The sequence below is a fragment of the Balaenoptera physalus genome (assembly GCF_965194825.1).
Source record: "Balaenoptera physalus genome assembly, chromosome: 6".
NCBI classification, from domain to species: domain Eukaryota; kingdom Metazoa; phylum Chordata; class Mammalia; order Artiodactyla; family Balaenopteridae; genus Balaenoptera; species Balaenoptera physalus.
Window position 1 is genome coordinate 105991947 of NC_138885.1, and position 20322 is coordinate 106012268.

Here is a 20322-nt window from a genome sequence, read left to right on the forward strand (position 1 = left end):
GATACACACCTCCCTGCACCCTAGGAGGGTTCTACTCTTTCTATGGAACTGAAGTAGAATAGGACTTGAATTCCAGCTCGGCCATGAGTGCCCCTGAGCAAGCTACTGAAGTTCTTGGGCCTCAGTTTCTTCTGCTGTCAAGTAGGGATTATAGATGTAATTACAATCCAGCCTCACTATTCCCAGATTCCGTATTTGCAAACTGGCCCACTCACTAAAATGTATCTGTGATCCCCAAATCAATACTCATGGTGCTTTTGCAGTATCCAAGGCACAGGTTCTCATGTTTCCACTCTTGTACTGGGAACAAGTGTCCTTTTTGTGGTCTATTAGTGCCACGTTTTTTTTCATTTTTGTGCTTTTTGTTGGTGATTTCGCTGTTTAGCTCCCAAGCATAGTGCTGAAGTGCTAAAAAACATGTGTTAGATAAGCTTCATTGAGGCATGAATTATTGAGCTATTGGCTGTCAGTTCAATGTTAATGAATTAACAATATATATTTAATAAGGTGTCTTTAAGCGGAAACACACGTAAAACAAGGTTATATACTGACCAGTTGATGAATCGGCTCTCAGGGACCTAACCCTGGATTTTCCCCTTGGAGCCATGATTCTTTATTTCAGTATTCGCGGTGACCATAGAATGTAACTACTATGACTCACAAGAACTGACCATATCTCATAGGGTTATGGCAAGGATTTAATTAATAGATATAAAGCACTTATGACAATGACTGGTATGGCGTTAAGTGCTACAGACAACTTATAAAGGATCAGCAGAGACTTTTCCATAAAGGCATTCCATCTGGCATTTCAGCTAATAAGGGTCTTGGTGCTCTGGCCGGCTGTCAGGCCTGAGCCTCTGAGTGGGAGAGCTGAGTTCAGGATATTGGACCACCAGAGACCTCCTGGCCCAACGTAATATCAATCAGCGAGAGCTCTCCCAGAAATCTCCATCTCAACGCTAAGACCCAGCTCCACTCAATGACCAGCAAGGTCCAGTGCTGGACACCCCAGGCCAAACAACTAGCAAGACAGGAACACAAACTCACCCATTAGCAGAGAGGCTGCCTAAAATCATACCAAGTTCACAGACATCCCAAAACACACCACCACCGGACGCGGTCCTGCCCACCACAAAGAGAAGATCCAGCCTCATCCACCAGAACACAGGCACCAGCCCCCTCCACCAGGAAGCCTACACAAGCCACTGAACCAACCTTAGCCACAGGGGGCAGACACCAAAAACAACGGGAACTACGAACCTGCAGCCTGTGAAAAGGAGACCCCAAACACAGTAAGTTAAGCAAAATGAGAAGACAGAGAAACACACAGCAGATGAAGGAGCAAGGTAAAAATCCACCAGACCAAACAAATGAAGAGGAAATAGGCAGTCTACCTGAAAAAGAATTCAGAGTAATGATAGTAAAGACGATCCCAAATATTGGAAATAGAATGGAGAAAATACAAGAAACATTTAACATGGACCTAGAAGAACTAAAGAGCAAACAAACAATGATGAGCAACGTAATAAATGAAATTAAAAATTCTGTAGAAGGAATCAATAGCAGAATAACTGAGGCAGAAGAACGGATAAGTGACCTGGAAGATAAAATAGTGGAAATAACTACTGCAGAGCAGAATAAAGAAAAAGAAATGAAAAGAATTGAGGACAGTCTCAGAGACCTCTGGGACAATATTAAATGCATCAACATTCCAATTATAGGGGTCCCAGAAGCAGAAGAGAAATAGAAAGGCTCTGACAAAATATTTGAAGAGATTATAGTTGAAAACTTCCCTAATATGGGAAAGGAAATAGTCAATCAAGTCCAGGAAGAGCAGAGAGTCCCATACAGGATAAATCCAAGAAGGAACATGACAAGACACATGTTAATCAAACTATCAAAAATTAAATACAAAGAAAAAATATTAAAAGCAGCAATGGAAAAGCGACAAATAACATACAAGGGAATCCCCATAAGGTTAAGAGCTGATCTTTCAGCAGAAAATCTGCAAGCCAGAAGGGAGTGGCAGGACCTATTTAAAGTGATGAAAGGTAAAAACCTACAACCAAGATTACTCTACCCAGCAAGGATCTCATTCAGATTTAACGTAGAAATTAAAACCTTTACAGACAAGCAAAAGCTAAGAGAATTCAGCATAACCAAACCAGCTTTACAACAAATGCTAAAGGAACTTCTCTAGGAAGGAAACACAAGAGAAGGAAAAGACCTACCAAAAAAACCCCATAACAATTAAGAAAATGGTAATAGAAACATACATATTGATAATTACCTTAAATGTAAATGGATTATATGCTCCAACCAAAAGACACAGACTGGCTGAATGGATACAAAAACAAGACCTGTATATATGCTGTCTACAAGAGACCCACTTCAGACCTAGGGACACATACAGACTGAAAGTGAGGGGATGGGAAAAGATATTCTATGGAAATGGAAATCAAAAGAAAGCTGAAGTAGCAATTTTCATATCAGACAAATAGACTTTAAAATAAAGACTATTACAAGAGACAAAGAAGGACACTACATAATGATCAAGGGATCAATGCAAGAGGAAGATATAACAATTGTAAACATTTATGTATCCAACATAGGAGCACCTCAATACATAAGGCAAATGCTAACAGCCATAAAAGGGGAAATCGATAGTAACACAATAATATTAGGGAACTTTAACACCCCACTTTCACCAATGGACAGATCAACCTAAATGAAAATAAATAAGGAAATTTAAGAAAATTGAAATTGTATCAAGTATCTTTTCCGACCACAACGCTATGAGACTAGATGTCAATTACAGGAAACAAACTGTAAAAAATACTAACACATGGAGGCTAAACAATACACTACTAAATAACCAAGAGATCACTGAAGAAATCAAAGAGGATATCAAAAAATACATAGAAACAAATGACGATGAAAACACGACGATCCAAAACCTATGGGATGCAGCAAAAGCAGTTCTAAGAGGGAAGTTAACAGCAATACAATCCTACCTCAAGAAACAAGAAACATCTCAAATAAACAAGCTAACCTTACACCTAAAGCACTTAGAGAAAGAAGAACAAAAAAACCCCAAAGTAAGCAGAAGGAAAGAAATCATAAAGATCAGATCAGAAATAAATGAAAAAGAAATGAAGGAAACGATGGCAAAGATCAATAAAACTAAAAGCTGGTTCTTTGAGAAGATAAACAAAATTGATAAACCATTAGCCAGACTCATCAAGAAAAAAAGAGAGAAGACTCAAATCAATAGAATTAGAAATGAAAAAGGAGAAGTAACAACTGACACTGCAGAAATACAAAGAATCATGAGGTATTACTACAAGCAACTATATGCCAATAAAATGGACAACCTAGAAGAAATGGACAAATTCTTAGAAAAGCACAACCTTCCAAGACTGAACCAGGAAGAAATAGCAAATACAAACAGACCAACCACAAGCACTGAAATTGAAACTGTGATTAAAAATCTTCCAACAAACAAAAGCCCAGGACCGGATGGCTTCACAGGCGAATTCTATCAAACATTTAGAGAAGAGCTAACACCTATCCTTCTCAAACTCTTCCAAAATATAGCAGAGGGAGGAACACTCCCAAACTCATTCTACGAGGCCACCATCACCCTGATACCAAAACCAGACAAAGATGTCACAAAAAAAGAAAACTACAGACCAATATCACTGATGAACGAAGATGCAAAAATCCTCAACAAAATACTAGCAAACAGAATCCAACAGCACATTAAAAGGATCATACACCATGATCAAGTGGGGTTTATCCCAGGAATGCAAGGATTCTTCAGTATATGCCAATCAATCAATGTGATACACCATATTAACAAATAGAAGGATAAAAACCATATGATCATCTCAACAGATGCAGAAAAAGCTTTTGACAAAATTCAACACCCATTTATGATAAAACTCTCCAGAAAGTAGGCATAGAGGGAGCTTACCTCAACATAATAAAGGTCATATATGACAAACCCACAGCAAACATCATTCTCAATGGTGAAAAACTGAAACGATTTCCACTAAGATCAGGAACAAGAAAGGTTGCCCACTCTCACCACTATTATTCAACATAGTTTTGGAAGTTTTAGCCACAGCCATCAGAGACGAAAAAGAAAGAAAAGGAATCCAAATCGGAAAAGTAAAACTGTCATTGTTTGCAGATGACATGATACTATACATAAAGAATCCTAAAGATGCTAGCAGAAAACTACTAGAGCTAATCAATGAATTTGGTAAAGTAGTAGGATACAAAATTAGTGCACAGAAATCTCTTACATTCCTATACACTAATGATGAAAAATCTGAAAGAGAAATTAAGGAAACATTCTCATTTACCATTTTTGCAACAAAAAGAATAAAATACCTAGGAATAAACCTACCTAAGGAGACAAAAGACCTGTATGCAGAAAACTATGAGACACTGATGAAAGAAATTAAAGATGATACAAACAGATGGAGAGAAATACCATGTTCTTGGATAGGAAGAATCAACATTGTGAAAATGACTACACTACACAAAGCAATCTACAGATTCAATGCAATCCCTATCAAAGTACTAATGGCATTTTTCACAGAACTAGAACAAAAAATTTCACAATTTGTATGGAAACACAAAAGACCCCAAATAGCCAAAGCAGTCTTGAGAAAGAAAAACAGAGCCTGAGGAATCAGGCTCCAGGACTTCAGACTATACTACAAAGCTACAGTAATCAAGACAGTATGGTACTGGCACAAAAACAGAAATATAGATGAATGGAACAGGATAGAAAGCCCAGAGATAAACACACACACATATGGTCACATTATCTTTGATAAAGGAGGCAAGAATATACAATGGAGAAAAGATAGCCTCTTCAATAAGTGGTGCAGGGAAAACTGGACAGCTACATGTAAAAGAATGAAATTAGAACACTCCCTAACACCATACACAAAAATAAACTCAAAATGGATTAAAGACCTAAATATAAGACCAGACACTATAAAACTCTTAGAGGAAAACATAGGCAGAACACTCTATGACATAAATCACAGCAAGATCCTTTTTGACCCACCTCCTAAAGAAATGGAAATATAAACAAAAATAAACAAATGGGACCTAATGAAACTTCAAAGCTTTTGCACAGCAAAGGAAACCATAAACAAGACGAAAAGACAACCCTCAGAATGGGAGAAAATATTTGCAAATGAAGCAACTGACAAAGGATTAATCTCCAAAATATACAAGCAGCTCAAGCAGGTCAATATCAAAAAAACAACCCAATCCAAAAATGGGCAGAAGACCTAAATAGACATTTCTCCAAAGAAGATAAACAGATTGCCAATAAACACATGAAAGGATGCTCAACATCACTAATCATCAGAGAAATGCAAATCAAAACTACAATGAGGCATCACCTCACACCGGTCAGAATGGCCATCATCAAAAAATCTAGTCATTGCTGGAGAGGGTGTGGAGAAAAGGGAGTGGAGAAAAGGGTGTAGAGAAAAGTCATTGCACTGTTGGTGGGAATATAAATTGATACAGCCACTATGGAGAACAGTATGGAGGTTCCTTAAAAAACTAAAAATAGAACTACCATATGACCCGGCAATCCCACTACTGGGCATATACCCTAAGAAAACCATAATTCAAAAAGAGTCATGTACCACAATATTCATTGCAGCACTATTTACAATAGCCAGGACATGGAAGCAACCTAAGTGTCCACTGACAGATGAACTGATAAAGAAGATGGGGCACATATATACAATGGAATATTACTCAGCCATAAAAAGAAACAAAATTGAGTTATTTGTAGTGAGGTGGATGGACCTAGAGTCTGTCATACAGAGGGAAGTAAGTCAGAAAGAGAAAAACACATACTGTATGCTAACACATATATATGGAACCTAAAAAAAAAAAAAGGTTCTGAAGAACCTAGGGGCAGGACAGGAATAAAGATGCAGACGTAGAGAATGGACTTGAGGACATGGGGAGGGGGAAGGGTAAGCTGGGACGAGGTGAGAGAGTGGCATGGACTTATATACACCACTAAATGTAAAATAGATAGTTAGTGGGAAGCAGCCACATAGCACAAGGAGATCTGCTTGGTGTTTTGTGACCACCTAGAGGGCTGGGATAGGGAGGGTGGGAGGGAGATGCAAGAGGGAGGGGATATGGGGATATATGTATATGAATAGCTGATTCACTTTGTTATACAGCAGCAACTAACACAACAATGTAAAGCAATTATACTCCAATAAAGATGTTAAAAAAAAAAGGATCAGCAGAGCTGGATGGGAAGGCGCACATCACAACTTCAATCTCTCGCCCTCTTCAACATGCTGGAGCAGTATGACTCACGCGGAACCATTTCTTTTTTTTTTTTTGGCTGCACGGCACGGCATGTGAGATCTTAATTCCCAGACCAGGGGTCCAGGGATCAAACCCGCGGCCCCTGCAGTGGAAGCGCGGACTCTTAACCAGTGGACCGCCAGGGAAGTCCCGACTGAACCATTTCTTTATCATCAGGAAAATTCATTTCTGTTGCCGACACTCACAGGCCCTGATCAGTTCCTCCTCTGAACAGCCCCTCTTTATGGGCATAAAACAACCATCAAGAGCAAACTGAGGTTTTATTTTCTTTTCCCCTAATGGGAATTCCAGGCACTGTAGAAAAATAAAACACTGACATCTGTTCTCCGTTCACTGCCCACAAATGTGTGCATAAATTCTGTTATTAGGAATGGAAGCTGCAGGTGGGCATTGAGAGGAGCAGGGAGCAAAACAGATTTGGAAGATTGTTAGGTTCACTTAGGCAGCTGAAGAGAGAGCCACGAAAAAAAACTCAACCATGGATGGCTCATTCTTTCCCTTTCTTCTTCTGCTTTTGAACAACTGGACATGTGATGCTTATCAGTTATTAATAGCCAATAAATCAGAGAGTAAGAATTAGACTTCCCTGAAAAGTTCCAAGTAAGCCTCGTGGAAGATGCTTTAGCGAGTAACATTGACACTGCACTTCTTTTCATTTTAGACTTCTCCAGGCCTCTGATGTCCATATTGGATGGCATCTGGTGATAGACTTTCTAGTGGACAGAGGATTTGGGCGTCTCTCTGCTTAAAGGTGACTGCAGTTGTGCCTCCAGAATCACATAAATTCAAGGGGCACAACTCATGCTTAGGTGTGGATTTTTACAAGACAAGAGAATGCTTTCATCACTGATGGAAGAAAGCTCTGCTATAAAAGTGAAATAAAAACCAATACTTTGAACTCAAACATTTTCCCAAAAGTACCCTGCAGTGGTTGACTAGTGTCCCCCCAAAAGACATCTTTCAGTCCTAATCCCCAGTTCCTATGAATGTGACCTTATTTGGAAATAGAGGCTTTACAGATGTTATCAATAGTTAGTTAAGCAACTTGATACGAGATCATCCTGGGTTTAGGGTGGACCCTAAATCCAACGGCTGGTATCCTTATAAGAGAAAAGAAAAGGAGATTTGAGACCAAGAGGAGGACAGAAACATGGAGGACGACGGAGGTAAGGACTGGAGTTGTGCTGCCACAAGCCAAGGACACCAGGAGCCACCCAAAGCTAGAATCAGTAAGGAAGGATTCTCCCAAGAGTCTTCGGAGGGAACATGGCCCTGCCAATCCCCTGATTTCAGATTTCTTGCTTCCAGAACTGAAAGAATACACTTCTGTTGTTTTTAAGCTACCAAATTTGTGGTGATTTGTTGCAGCAGCCCTAGAACCTAATAACACATACCCCAATGTTTCTTTTAATTAGTAACATGAAACCTTGAGCCAAAAGGTCATTCACTATTTTACAGGCAAATAAACAATAATCTAGGCATTCCAAAACAATCCATTTGCATTATTAGCCTGTCCTCAGAGCATAATGATATTTTGTTGTCATTTTGTTCACTATTTACTCTACTTTAGGAATATAGTCAGTGCAGGGAAGAATGGCGTTCAGAACCTCAAACCTTACATAGACGATGGACAAGATGAACGTTATATGACTCAGTCCTAAAATTGGGGTAGAGGTGAGATCGAATGAAACCTTTGGCTTTCTTTGTGGCCGAAGCCTGGTGTCAAGCCCATGTCAGGCCATGGGTCATTTCTCCAGGCCCAGACTTGTTCTAAGCTTCCTGGCATTAGAAATGACTACTCACCTATTTGCTGGTGAAGCAAACCTTGGCAGCTAAAGAGTTTGACAAACAGTCATGATTCGCACGTCCTGGGCCTTCAGGCTCCTTCCTACGTCTACAGACAGCCTCACTGCCCCTGTATTCCATGTCAAATAGAATTTCAGCTGACACAGGTCCACAGAAAGAGGACAGTCTGCATCAAGCCTGCAACGGCCCTTCAAGGCTGTATTCTTAAAGTTGGATCTCTCCATTGGACAGAAGAAGAAATTAAGGTTCAAGGAAGTTAAGAGAGTTCCCCAAAATCCCACAGCCCGTTAATAGGTGGGACGAGGACTCGGGTCTCCGAACTCCCCCCGGGCTTGGCTCTCAGGGCCAGGTTGCTCCTACAACCAGGTAGAAGAATTATACTAACGAAGGACACGGAAGAAGGGCAGGAGGAAGGGGCCACAATGGGCAGGAGCTAAGGCTAGTGATATCCACCAGTGTCTAATATATAAATATTATCAGTTAATGTTGGACACTGGTAGTTTTCTGAATTTTCTGCAATGCAAGGCATGGGCTCTGAAGTCACACAGACATGGATTCAAATTCTGGCTCTCCGACTTAGCAGTTGTGACTTTGAATTAATTATCTGAACTCTAAGCCCTGAGTTCCTTATCTATAAAATGGGGATAAATAACACCTCTCTCATTTGGTCATAGTGACAATTAAATGACAGACTGTATGTAAAAAAAAAAAAAACAACAACATACAGTACGCACCATTTATATAAAGTTAAGAAGGCCAGACACAGATTCAATTTAGAGCTCACCTATGCGGGGGACGGGGTGGGGGGAGCATGCAGTCACGGAGGGACAATTGATAAATAAAATGTAATATAGCCATACAATGGAATATTATCCAATGACAAAAAAAGAATGAAATGCGGATACACCCTACAACATGGATGAAACTCGAAAACCTTACGCTTAAGTGAAAGAAGTCAGATGTAAAAGGTCACATAATGAATGATTCCATTTGTACAAAATGTCCAGAATAGTCAAATCTCTAAAAACAGAAGGTAGATTAGTGATTGACTGTGGGGAGTTGGGGGATGGGGGTGAGCGGGCAGGGAGGGGAGGGCAGCAAGTGACTGCCAGTGGATATAGTGTTTCTCTTTGGACTGATGAAAATGTTCTGCGTTAGATAGTGGTTATGATTGCACAGCTTTGTGAATGTATTAAAAAGCACTGAACTTCACACTTAAAAAAAATTTCAAACTAGACCTTCCAATGACTTGGGCAGGAAAGAACATGCAGGTACACACACACACACACACACACACACACACACACACACAGTCACTGCTCCACACACCCATTAATAGGCTGCTCTTCCCGAATATTATATTGAAATGATGCCAGAATGACACTAAACCTCAAAAGACCAGTCCACTCATATGCATATGCTCAGAAGAATAGCAATGATACTTAATAATAACTAAAATTCATTGACTGTTTACTATGTGTCAGGCACTATACTGAGCACTTCACATGGATTAGCTCATTTTGTTTCTCACTTCATCCCTTTGAGGTATTACCATCCCCATTTTACAGATGAGGAAATTAAGGCACAAAGAAAGTTTCATAACTTGTGCCAGGTCACCCAGTTGGAACTTAACCCCAGGCAATCTGATTCATGAGCACTAAGCTATTCTGCTCCAACTGACTCTGTCTTCTTAAAATCACTTGCAAAATTCACTGACTTACAGTGTAAACCAAGGCAAGGGAGGGTTGAGGTTTTAAAACAACCAAAACTATCATTTTAAATAGCAATTCCGGAAAGAGTATTGGAAAGACCCAAGGCTCTGAGAATGAGATCAAGCTGAGAGCTGTATTTCATGTTACTATGAATATTGATAAGTTGACTGTAAAACCCAAGCATGAAATTCCAGATAGTTACCCACTACTTTTAAGACTCGTGTGTTTCTCCCTGCCCACAACAATCTAATAATCTAAGTGGGAACACCATTGCAAGAGCAAACAAAAACATTGGGTATTGTGTGTATGACTTTATACATAAAATACAAACAGGACATGTTTATATACATGTGTGCTCACTAAACAGTGAGGGGCAGATGGCAAGTTCTAAACCCTATGTTATAGGAGAGAAAGATGAATAAGGGCAAAAAAAATCAAAGAAGACTGCTTGAGGAGACCTTGAGAACTAGCATTTAGGAAGGGGCAGAAAGAATAAAGGTCACTACTTGAAGCAAGCTGGGAGGGAATAAGAAGGTTGGATTGTTCCTAGAGCAGTAAAGATGCCTGTCTGATTAAATCAAGGAGTGTACAGTGTGTAATGTATCAGAAAATAATAGTGGACAGGAGGGGATGGGTTATGTAAGATCTCAAAAATCAAGGTAAAGTGTTTGGACTCGAAAGAGTAAGAAAAGGTAAATCATGCTTTAAAAAAGTTGTGAGGGACTTCCCTGGTGGCGCAGTGGTTAAGAATCCACCTGCCAATGCAGGGGACACGGGTTCGAGCCCTGGTCCAGGAAAATCCCACATGCCGCGGAGCAACTAAGCCCGTGTGCCACAACTACTGAGCCTGCGCCACAACTACTGAGCCCGCGTGCCTGGAGCCCATGCTTTGCAACAAGAGAAGCCATCGCAATGAGAAGCCCGCGCACCGCAACAAAGAGCAGCCTCGTGGCAACTAAAGAAAGCCCTGAAGACCCAACACAACCAAAAAAAAAAAAAGTTGTGAAAGCTTTATCATATTAGTTGCATACTTCATAACAAACACTGGCTTCCACGTTTGCTTACCCAACCCTGGAGTTCTGCCTCATCTACTATTTCCTAATTTCATTTTAAATATTTTGTTTCTATCATATCTACCTCCAAGTCATGCCCTAGTGAAACCTTAATTTCATCAGAGTCAAGGTATAAAATAATTGCTTACAATCACAGCCCTGAACAAAGCTGTGTTGGATGGTGCCTTCACAAAGCCACTTAGCACATCGCTAATGTGCATTAAATTTCCTCACACTTCATAGCTTAATCTGTAATGAATCAACGTCCCAGTGAATAAGCTGTCCCTTGAGAAAAATATGTACTTTTTTTTAATGTGAAAAATATTTCCTCGCACTCAGTCACTGCGATTGTCTTCCTTCAGTAATAAAATTGAATGACAACGTATCCAACTTTTTTCCTGGGTAAAACAGAAATTCACAGTTGCCCATTTCACTGAAACAGAAATAGGCAGTCACAGTTGTATTTAATCGGACCCCTATGCAAACTTCTCTCCCATGCTTCTCTGCGGGGGGCACTGCACCCGAATTCTTGCCGTTCTCCACAGGCTTCCACTTGGGTCTCAGGTGCTTCCGAGGATCTGTGCTTTCAGGCAAACATTTTACCCAAGGAACAAACCCAAGGAGCAGGATCTCCTGTAAGGAACCCAAGGGCTTAGTCTGCGCCTCAGTGTGACCTTAAAGCAAGCGCACGTCCCCAGCTCCGACGAGCACGAGAGTATCCGCACTCCGCGGCGCCCGGCAGCGGCCGGGGCGCGCACCCACCTGACCAGGGGCTCCTTCTCGGGCACGGCGGGCTCCTCCAGGCACCTGCACGGGCAGCAGCAGCAGCCCACGGTCCTCAGCCAGGCCCTCAGCCCCATGGAGAGCGAGGTGCCCCGCCGGCGCCGGACAACTCCGAGAAAGCCGCGGCGGCGGCGGCGAGCGAGCGCGGCTGCGGCGCGGCCACCGGACCGGCGTCCAGGTGCGGGGACAGTGGCGGCCGGGGCGTCGCGGGCCGGTCCGTGCGCATCACGCTGCGGCCGGGGACGCGGGCAAGGCGGGAGGCGCCTTCACGGCGCCGGGGCTGCAGGGCCGCGCGCTTTCCTCCACTTGGGTTTTGTTTAGGGCGCGGGTTTTGTTGGGGCTTTTCTTCTCTCGCTTTAATTCCCCGGGCGCAAATTGGGGCGCATGCGTTCCCGAGACGCTTCGCTGCTGCCCTCTAAGGAGGAAGCAGGGACTCCAGCCGCCAGACGGCAAAATCCGAGGGCACCGTGGGGGACGGGGCTGGGGGAAGGAGGGGCAAGCCCTCGAGTCACGGAGCACGAGGTTGGGCTGGATCTATTCATACGTTTTATTGGCGTCACTCCCCGAGGAAATAAAAGGTCCTCCTTCCCAGCCCCACCCTTGCCTTCAAAGCGGAGGTTAGGGCATATTTTTAACATGTCAGTCCCACAAAGAGTAAAAGTTAGCGAAAGAATAAGGGTTGACGCATTACAGAAGTGAGTTTGTTAAAGTACTGTATTCACAACGAATTTTTTTTTTAATCGTTTTCAAGTCTCCTAGTCCTTGAACAATTCCCTCAAAAAAGGAATTCGCAACCTCCATCATCAGTATTTTGCGACTTTCCAGAGCTATTTATGTGTGCGTGTGTGTGTATATTTACTTACGCTTCTGCACACTTGTGAGTATAGGCACCCATAGTCCTCTCGCTTTTTACCCCAACAGTGGCATACTCCACACATTTCTGTCCCTGGCTTGTTTCACTCCATTTACCACGGAGACTGTTCCACCCACTACATGTATAACTTCCTCTATCGTTCTTTGCATTTATGTAGTTGCATTTATGTAGTTGATGCCCTTATGTTATTTTAACCAGATCCTTATGAATGGACATTTAAGTTCATTCCAGCCTTTTGATATTAAAATAATGCTGCAGTGAATATCCTTGCACTATGTGTTTGGACATGTGTATCCCTTGAATAAATATTTGGCAGCTGACGTTCTGGGTCATAGGTAAGATGCCTTTTTAAATTTTGATGGATCTTGCCAAATTGCCCTCCAAAGAGGTAATTCCAGTTTACACTCTGACCGGCAACATATGAAAGGATGTTTCCCTAAATCCCCACCAATACTATGGAATTTTCATCTTTGTCAATCTGATTTATTCAACAAATATTTACTGAACATCTGTTATGTGCCAGGCATGTTCTAGGCTCTGGGAATACAGCAATGAACAAAAGAAACAAAAATCCCTACTTTCTTGGAGCAAACATCCTAGTAGGGAAGTTCCACAAACGAAACAATACATTATTGAGTGCGTTAGAAAGTGGTATGTACTATGGAGAAAAATAAGGCAGGGAAGGGGATAAGAAGTGCCAGGAAGTTGTATGTGTGTGTGTGTGTGTGTGTGTGTGTGTGTATGCGCATGTGCTGGGGAGAGGGGTGGTGGCTGCAGTTTTAAATGGGGTGATCAGGGAAGACCTCCCTATATGGTGACACTTAAGCAAAGACTTAAAGATGATGAGCAAGCTAGCCCTGATTCCAAGGGGAAGAGCATTTCAGGAAGAGTGAAAGCCATGTGCAAAACCCCAGAGAAGAGAGAATAAACAGTAGGGTGCCTGAGAAAGAGCAGGGATTCCAGGGGCCCTAGAGAAGAATGGGCCAGGAGGAAGAGTAATAGGAGATGATAGAATGTGGGACCTTTGGGGACATGGCAAGGACTCTGGATTTTATTCCATGTGAGCTGAGCAAACCTTTGGAGGTTTTCGAGTAGAGGGAGAGAAGTGGTCGACCTAGATGGCCCTAGGGTCCATTGGTTGCTGTCTTGAGAAGCAATTGGGTGTCAAGGGCTGTTTTAGGGAGAGGCAAATGGAGGCCATTCTAACGACCCAGATGACCATGATTTGGACCAGGGAGGAAGCAGTTAGAGGTGGGCAGAAATGGCGGGACTCTGAATGGAATTTGAAGACAGAGCCAACGAGACTTATAACAGATTGGAAGTAAAGTATAAAAGAAAGCGAGGAGGGAGTCCAAGGTTTGGGGCTTACAAGCTGTGAAAGTCGAGCTGTCACTGATTGTGATAAAGGATGTGGGACAGGCAGGTTGGAGGCGTGAGGAGGAAGAGCAAGAAGTGTCAATTCTCACGGGCAGTGTGTTCATTTGAAAGTGTGTTACAACACGTAAGTTTATCCTGTTCTGGCTACATTATGAGGCTGAAGGAACTTATCAAGTGCATATTCATTGAGAGGCTGGCTACTGAGAGTTAAGGAAGGATGAGAGAAGGTCCCCGAGGGCTCTGACTTAACTGGGGAGACAGGATATGGACCCATCATGAAAAGTTGAGAGGACATGACAGAGTACCAGCTGTCACCAAGCAGCACAGGGCTGTGGTATGAAGCCCAGCACCGTGTCATTTATCACTTGCAACTGTGCCAGGATGGAGTACTATGTACTATGTTCTGACATTGGATTTTGGATTTGAGTTTACCTACCTAGGTTCAAGTAGAAAGTGGGCCAAGGGGGCTGCCAGCAAGAAGATGAAAGCTAGGGTCTGACAGCTTCTGTTAACTATTGGAGCTGGATTGGTTGAGAAGGGAGAAATTAGAGAAGGCATTCAGCTCCTGGAAAATACAGGTACTCTGCCCCTTTACTAACCTTGATCTTAGACAAGTCACTTAATTTTTCTGAACCTCAGTTTTCTAATTTGTGAAATGGAGATGATGAGTTGAGCCCTACCGACTAGAAAGTTGTGAGTCTCAAATGAGATCATTTGAAAGCCATCAAGTACTACAGAAATAGCAGAATTCAACACAGTTGACTAAATCCAAATAGTATAGGCCTGTTGAGCAAATGTCAGTTCCAGTACTACTTGGTTTACATATGACAGTATTTCTTTTCACGTTTGTACCTCTGCCATGTGTGGGCATCTTTCATGTGGTTGGTTTCAGACAGGATAGTTCTGGAAAGCCATAGAACCATGTCTACATAAGGAACTTGCTCAGGTTAATGCTCTTCTTTACTAAGGATCACATGTAGTGTTTGCCTGCTCTAACAGCTTATTAATATTTTCTTTTAAAATTAATGTTAAGTGTTAAAACTTATAAATGAAACGTTCCTCTAAAAAACTGCAATATTACAATTAAGTTTCCCTCTGATCACAATCCACAGTCCTGTCTCCTTTCTAGCCTCCTCAGGGTAACCGTATGCTACAAACGTATGCTACAAACCTTTTTCAGTATGCTACAAACCTTTTTCTGGACACGCATACACGTATGTGCCCCGTGATGTATACATAGCATCATTGTGTATGTTGTCATTTTTTTCTGGCTGCACCACACGGCATGCAGGATCTTAGTTCCCTGACCAGGGATTGAACCAGCGCCCCCTGCGGTGGAAGCGCGGAGTCTTAACAACTGGACTGCCAGGGGAATCCCTATGTTGTCATTGTTGGTAGTGAGTTTGGTTTTAATATACAAGGTACGCCTTCATCTACCTGCAGGCTTTTTCCACTTAATAATATGTCTTGGAGATCTAGCCTTATTAGTACACATAATACTACCTCATTCTTTTTAACTGATGTGAGTATTCTATTTATTAGTTTTCTAAGGATTATTATATGTGTTTTCAAAGTATTCATCTTCCCAGAAGTTAAATACCTTCATGATTTCTCTGTTTTTTGGAAACTTAAGGAAGGACAGTGCTACCAAACTCTGCAGCTTTAGCTTGCAGATATCTGAGACCATATTTTGGCACCCCCATTTCCTGTTTCAGACTTCGTTAGCAAGAGAGCAGCAAGCTTTCCTTTTTTTAGAGTGATGCTAGATTGTTCCTGCAGCCTGAGTTGACGCCAACACCACCCACCACTGGCAGCAACATCTGACATTTACCAAGAACCCTTGGGCACCTGATGTCAGGGGAGTGGGCAGTCCCCTGAGGCAACTGGTGACTCACAGACCCATTAGCTGTTTGTTTACAAGGCAGAACTGCCAGCCTATAGTTTCAGATTTCTCCGTGGCAGGGAAAACTCTAGAGTTTGCTTTGAAAACAAGTAGTACAGTTTGAAGTCCTCTTTCTTTGAGAACTTACTGATGACTTCTGAGCGTTGGAGGAAAAGGCATACGCAGGACGGGAAAAACTAGAAAATCAAAATTCTTAAGTTCCAACATCACATCATTAGTGCATTCCACAGAAAAGCTATGCTTGCAGCAACATAGCACAAGCTGGTGTCATTCAATTATTCATTCAACAAGTATTTACAGAGCCCAGTTCTAGGTTACAATGGTGAACCAGAATGTAGGTTCCATTCATGAAGACGGGGACTTTGTTCTTTGCAATATTCCAGCATCTAAAATAGTATAGACCTGTCACAGAGACTTAATAAATAGAAAGATACACTGTATCACAACTTTTAGAACAGTGCAGGCACATGGTAGACACTTAATAAATGTGTTGAATAAATGTGTGTATGAAAACAGAAAAAGAGCTAGTGAACGCAGAGTTTGCATTATGCCAATTTCTGAAGAGTCTCTTAATGAGCTGCCCAAATCCAGTAGAGAGTTAAAAACCATTGTCTTCCTTAGAGAAAAAGGACATCTTCTGAAACAAGCCAGCACCCCAAGCCAAGGCCAGCATTATCACCCTCCCCAAGGGGCCCAAGATGGACAGCCCACATGCCTCTTAGGGGACTCCAGAAAGGTCCAGAGACAGGACTGGATGTCACCAATGTAAAAGCCCGCCAAGAGTCCCCGTCGGTCTCTTATTTCTGCCTCTGTAGTATGCCTCAGCCCTCCTTTTGGTAACAGCTCTGTTTTCCTTTGAGGAACACTCCCCCTCCAATTCCACGAGTTGGGCAGACAATGAAGGCACTTCCGCCATCCCTCAGCCCCTGACCCCCAACAAGGGATGGGCAGGTGACCAAGATGCACCAGTCCAGACACTCTTCCTGAAATTTGCAACTTAAGGGCAAGGACCCAAAGATGGAAAATGGCTTGAGTTGAGATATGAATTATTTTGGGGACAGCATCTTGAAGAGGAGGTCCAACAGCAATGGGTGTTTTTATACCTGGAGCTTTCCTGTTCCTGTATTTTCCAAAATCTAGTTTTTCTAGCTATTTAGTTTTCCCGTCATTCTGTGGGTTACTCCATAACTTGTTGATCAATACATTTTTTTTCTTTTTTTTTTTTTCTTTTTTTGCTTGAGTAAACGAGAATCAGGTTCTGTTGCTTTCAGAACTAAACCCATACAGTCCCACTGCGGGGGTTTACAAGGCAAGAAAAGGGTACTTGTGACAAGAGGGGGTGGGGAGGAGGGGGGGAGAGAGAGAGAGGGAGAGAGAGAGGGAGAGAGGGAGAGAGAGAGAGGGAAAGAGAGAAAGAGAGGGAGGGAGAGGGAGGGAGAGAGAGAGAGAGGGAGAGAGAGAGAGGGAGAGAGAGAGAGATTGAGAGGGAGAGAGAGGGAGAGGGAAAGAGAGAGAGAGAGGGAGAATTATGAAAGAAGAGTTCTCTCTCAAGCCAAGCACAACAATCCAGTTTGATTTAATCAGGTGAGATTTTTATTTCTATTTCTCTGCTTGGCTTCTCTCTGAAGAGAAACAGATATTATCTGCCATCTGAGAATCCTTCAGTTTTATCACTCTGTGGTTTCCCATAATGCAAAATACTTTCTAAATTTTCAAACTATTTTTATTTGGTATAGTTTGCTGGTCAATTTCACTTCCTTCCCTCCTCCCAAATGTATACTCTGAGAAAACCTTAATGATCAGTCCTTGTTCCTTCTTTAGTTTTAAGCAACAAACATCTTGGCTGTCCTCAAAATTTTCTAAATAACTTCATACTCAGGAATGTCTAACCTTTTAAAAGGATGCCCTTGGAGAGAATAAAAACACATAAAGTAAGCTAGAACAGGTATAAAGCATATGGAGAGGTTCTTCAAGAAAACTGGATTCTCTTTTTTTTTAAGATTTATTTATTATTTACTTATTTATTTTATTTATTTTTGTCTGCATCAGGCCTTAGTTGCGGCACGTGGGATCTTCGTTGAGGCATGCAGGATCTTTCAGGATCTTTCGCTGCGGCGCGTGGGCTTCTCTCTAGTTGTGGCACGCAGGCTTCAGAGCATATGGCTCCTTAGTTGTGGCGTGCAGGCTCCAGGGTGCGTGGGCTCTGTAGTTTGCAGCATGTGGGCTCTCTAGTTGAGGCGCGAGAGCTCAGTAGTTGTGGCTTGCAGGCTTAGTTACCCATCGCAGCATGTGGGATCCCAGTTCCCTGACCAGGGATGGAACCCACATCCCCTACATTGTAAGGCAGATTCTTTACCACTGGACCACCAGGGAAGTCCCTGAAAACTGGATTCTTATAGTCCCAACATGAAGGGAATCTAACCCTACTGTGTGTCAACTCTGTATAATACTTTTTTGTCTAGATCTTTGTGACCTCTGTGATAATCCTCCGGGTATTAATCAGCAACTTATTGTGAATGATAAAAACATCACTCAGACTAGTTTAAGTATAAAAGGAAATTTACTGGCTCAAGTATCTGGAAAATTCAGGAAGTGATGCTAGCTTTAAACATAAATGGATCCAGGCACTCAATAAGGGTTGGTCTCTGCTAGAGATGGAATGTTTGTGTCTCTCCCAGATTCATATATTGAAACCTAATCCCCAATGTAATGGAATTTGAAGGTGAGGCCTTTGGGAGATGATTAGGTCATGAGGATGGAGCCCTCATGAATATGATTAGTGCCCTTATAAAAGAGGCCCCAGGGCTTCCCTGGTGGCGCAGTGGTTGAGAATCTGCCTGCCAATGCAGGGGACACGGGTTCGAGCCCTGGTCTGGGAAGATCCCACATGCTGCGGAGCAACTAGGCCCGTGAGCCACAATCACTGAGCCTGCACGTCTGGAGCCTGTGCTCCGCAACAAGAGAGGCCGCGATAATGAGAGGCCCGCGCACCGTGATGAAGAGTGGCCCCTGCTCGCCGCAACTAGAGAAAGCCCTCGCACAGAAACGAAGACCCAACACAGCCATAAATAAATAAATAAACCCAAAGTTTAAAAAAAAAAAAAAAGAGGCCCCAGAGAGCTCCCTCACCCCTTCTGCCATGTGAGGACACAGTGAGAAGACAGCTGTGTATGAACCAGGAAGCAGGCCCTCACCAGACATTGAATCTACTGGTGCCTTGATCTTGGCCTTCCCAGCCTTTAGAACTGTGAGAAATAAATTTCTGTTGTTTAAAAGCCACCCAGTCTATAGAATGTCTGTTACACTAGTCCAAACAGACTAAGACACTCTCTTTTCTTCTCTGGGTCTGAGTTGGTGACACTCACAGGCCCCTGGTAGCCCTGGATTTCACCATCTTTTCTGCTGATAATCTCAGCAGAAAGAGAACAGCTCCTTCCCAGTTGATCAGCAGGCCTAGGCCCAACTTTAATTGGCCTGAATTTTCAAAGGGAGAAATACACCTACTGAGTCTCATGTACACTCCTGCAGTATTCAAGTGAAGAGGAATGGGGGAGACAGAAAAAGTAAGCCAGTTGTACTAAGAGTGGGAGAGTTTCCTAAGGAAAATCAGATGGAGCAACCAAAAAAGGGAATGGATGCTGGCAAGGAAAAACAACATATGCCAACTACACTCAGCAGTGGCAGCTGCTGATGCACTGGTCCAAGCATGGTCGTGTGTGCCATATGGAATGGACAGAAAGGGCTGCACAAAGAAGAGCCAATCCATGGTTCCGTCAGGCCCAATGCACAGAAACTCAGAGCACAGGAGCTGTCTGCCAGAGGGACTTCAGTATCCCACTGCAGTCCCTGAAAATGCAGATGGGTAAGTGATGAGTTCAGCAATTCTACTCCCAAAACCAAAGAGAAAAACAGAAATTATTTTACTGGCTGTAGAGGAACTCTCACATGAGGCTGTGGCACAGGCAGAGTTTCTCAAAGGGTGATCTTCAACTCCTGCATTAGAATCCCTAGGGGTGCTTACTGAAACTCCAGACTCCTAGACCCTAGTTGAGATCATCTGAATTGTAAGCTCTGGGGTTGGGGCCCCAGAATCTGCCATTTGATCAGGCTGCCAAGCAGGGCTGGGACTAAGGTGCAGCTAATGAGGTGCTTGGGGTGCAGCAGTCAAGGAGGTGCTCACTCTGGGGTCAGACCCTGCACCTGTGCAACACAGAGAGTGAGCAGGTCCTTAAGAGTTCCACCCTAGCCCCTCACTTCCCTCACCCTAGTCCTGGTCCTGCTCCCAAGGCTTGGGAATTCTGAAGCACACTGTTATAGACTGAATTATGTCTGCTCCAAAATTCCTTTGTTGAAGTCCTAACCTCTAGGACCTCAGAATGTGGCTGTACTTGAAGATAGGGCCTATAAAGAGGTAATTAAGGT

General features: G+C 42.8%; 1 protein-coding gene across 2 annotated transcripts in view; it reads right to left on the minus strand.

The window, feature by feature from the left end:
* The window catches only part of MREG (melanoregulin), a 115043-nt gene that overhangs the window by 52261 nt on the left and 42460 nt on the right, over positions 1-20322 (minus strand). Inside the window, exon 1 of one of the 2 annotated variants that reach the window (XM_082467496.1) lies at positions 11726-12215. The exons of the other annotated variant lie outside the window; for it this stretch is intronic. Coding sequence (XP_082323622.1) covers positions 11726-11823 — 98 coding nt within the window. The 5' untranslated portion in view covers positions 11824-12215. Of the gene's footprint in view, positions 1-11725; positions 12216-20322 lie in introns of those variants that run through there. 2 annotated transcript variants of the gene reach the window in all.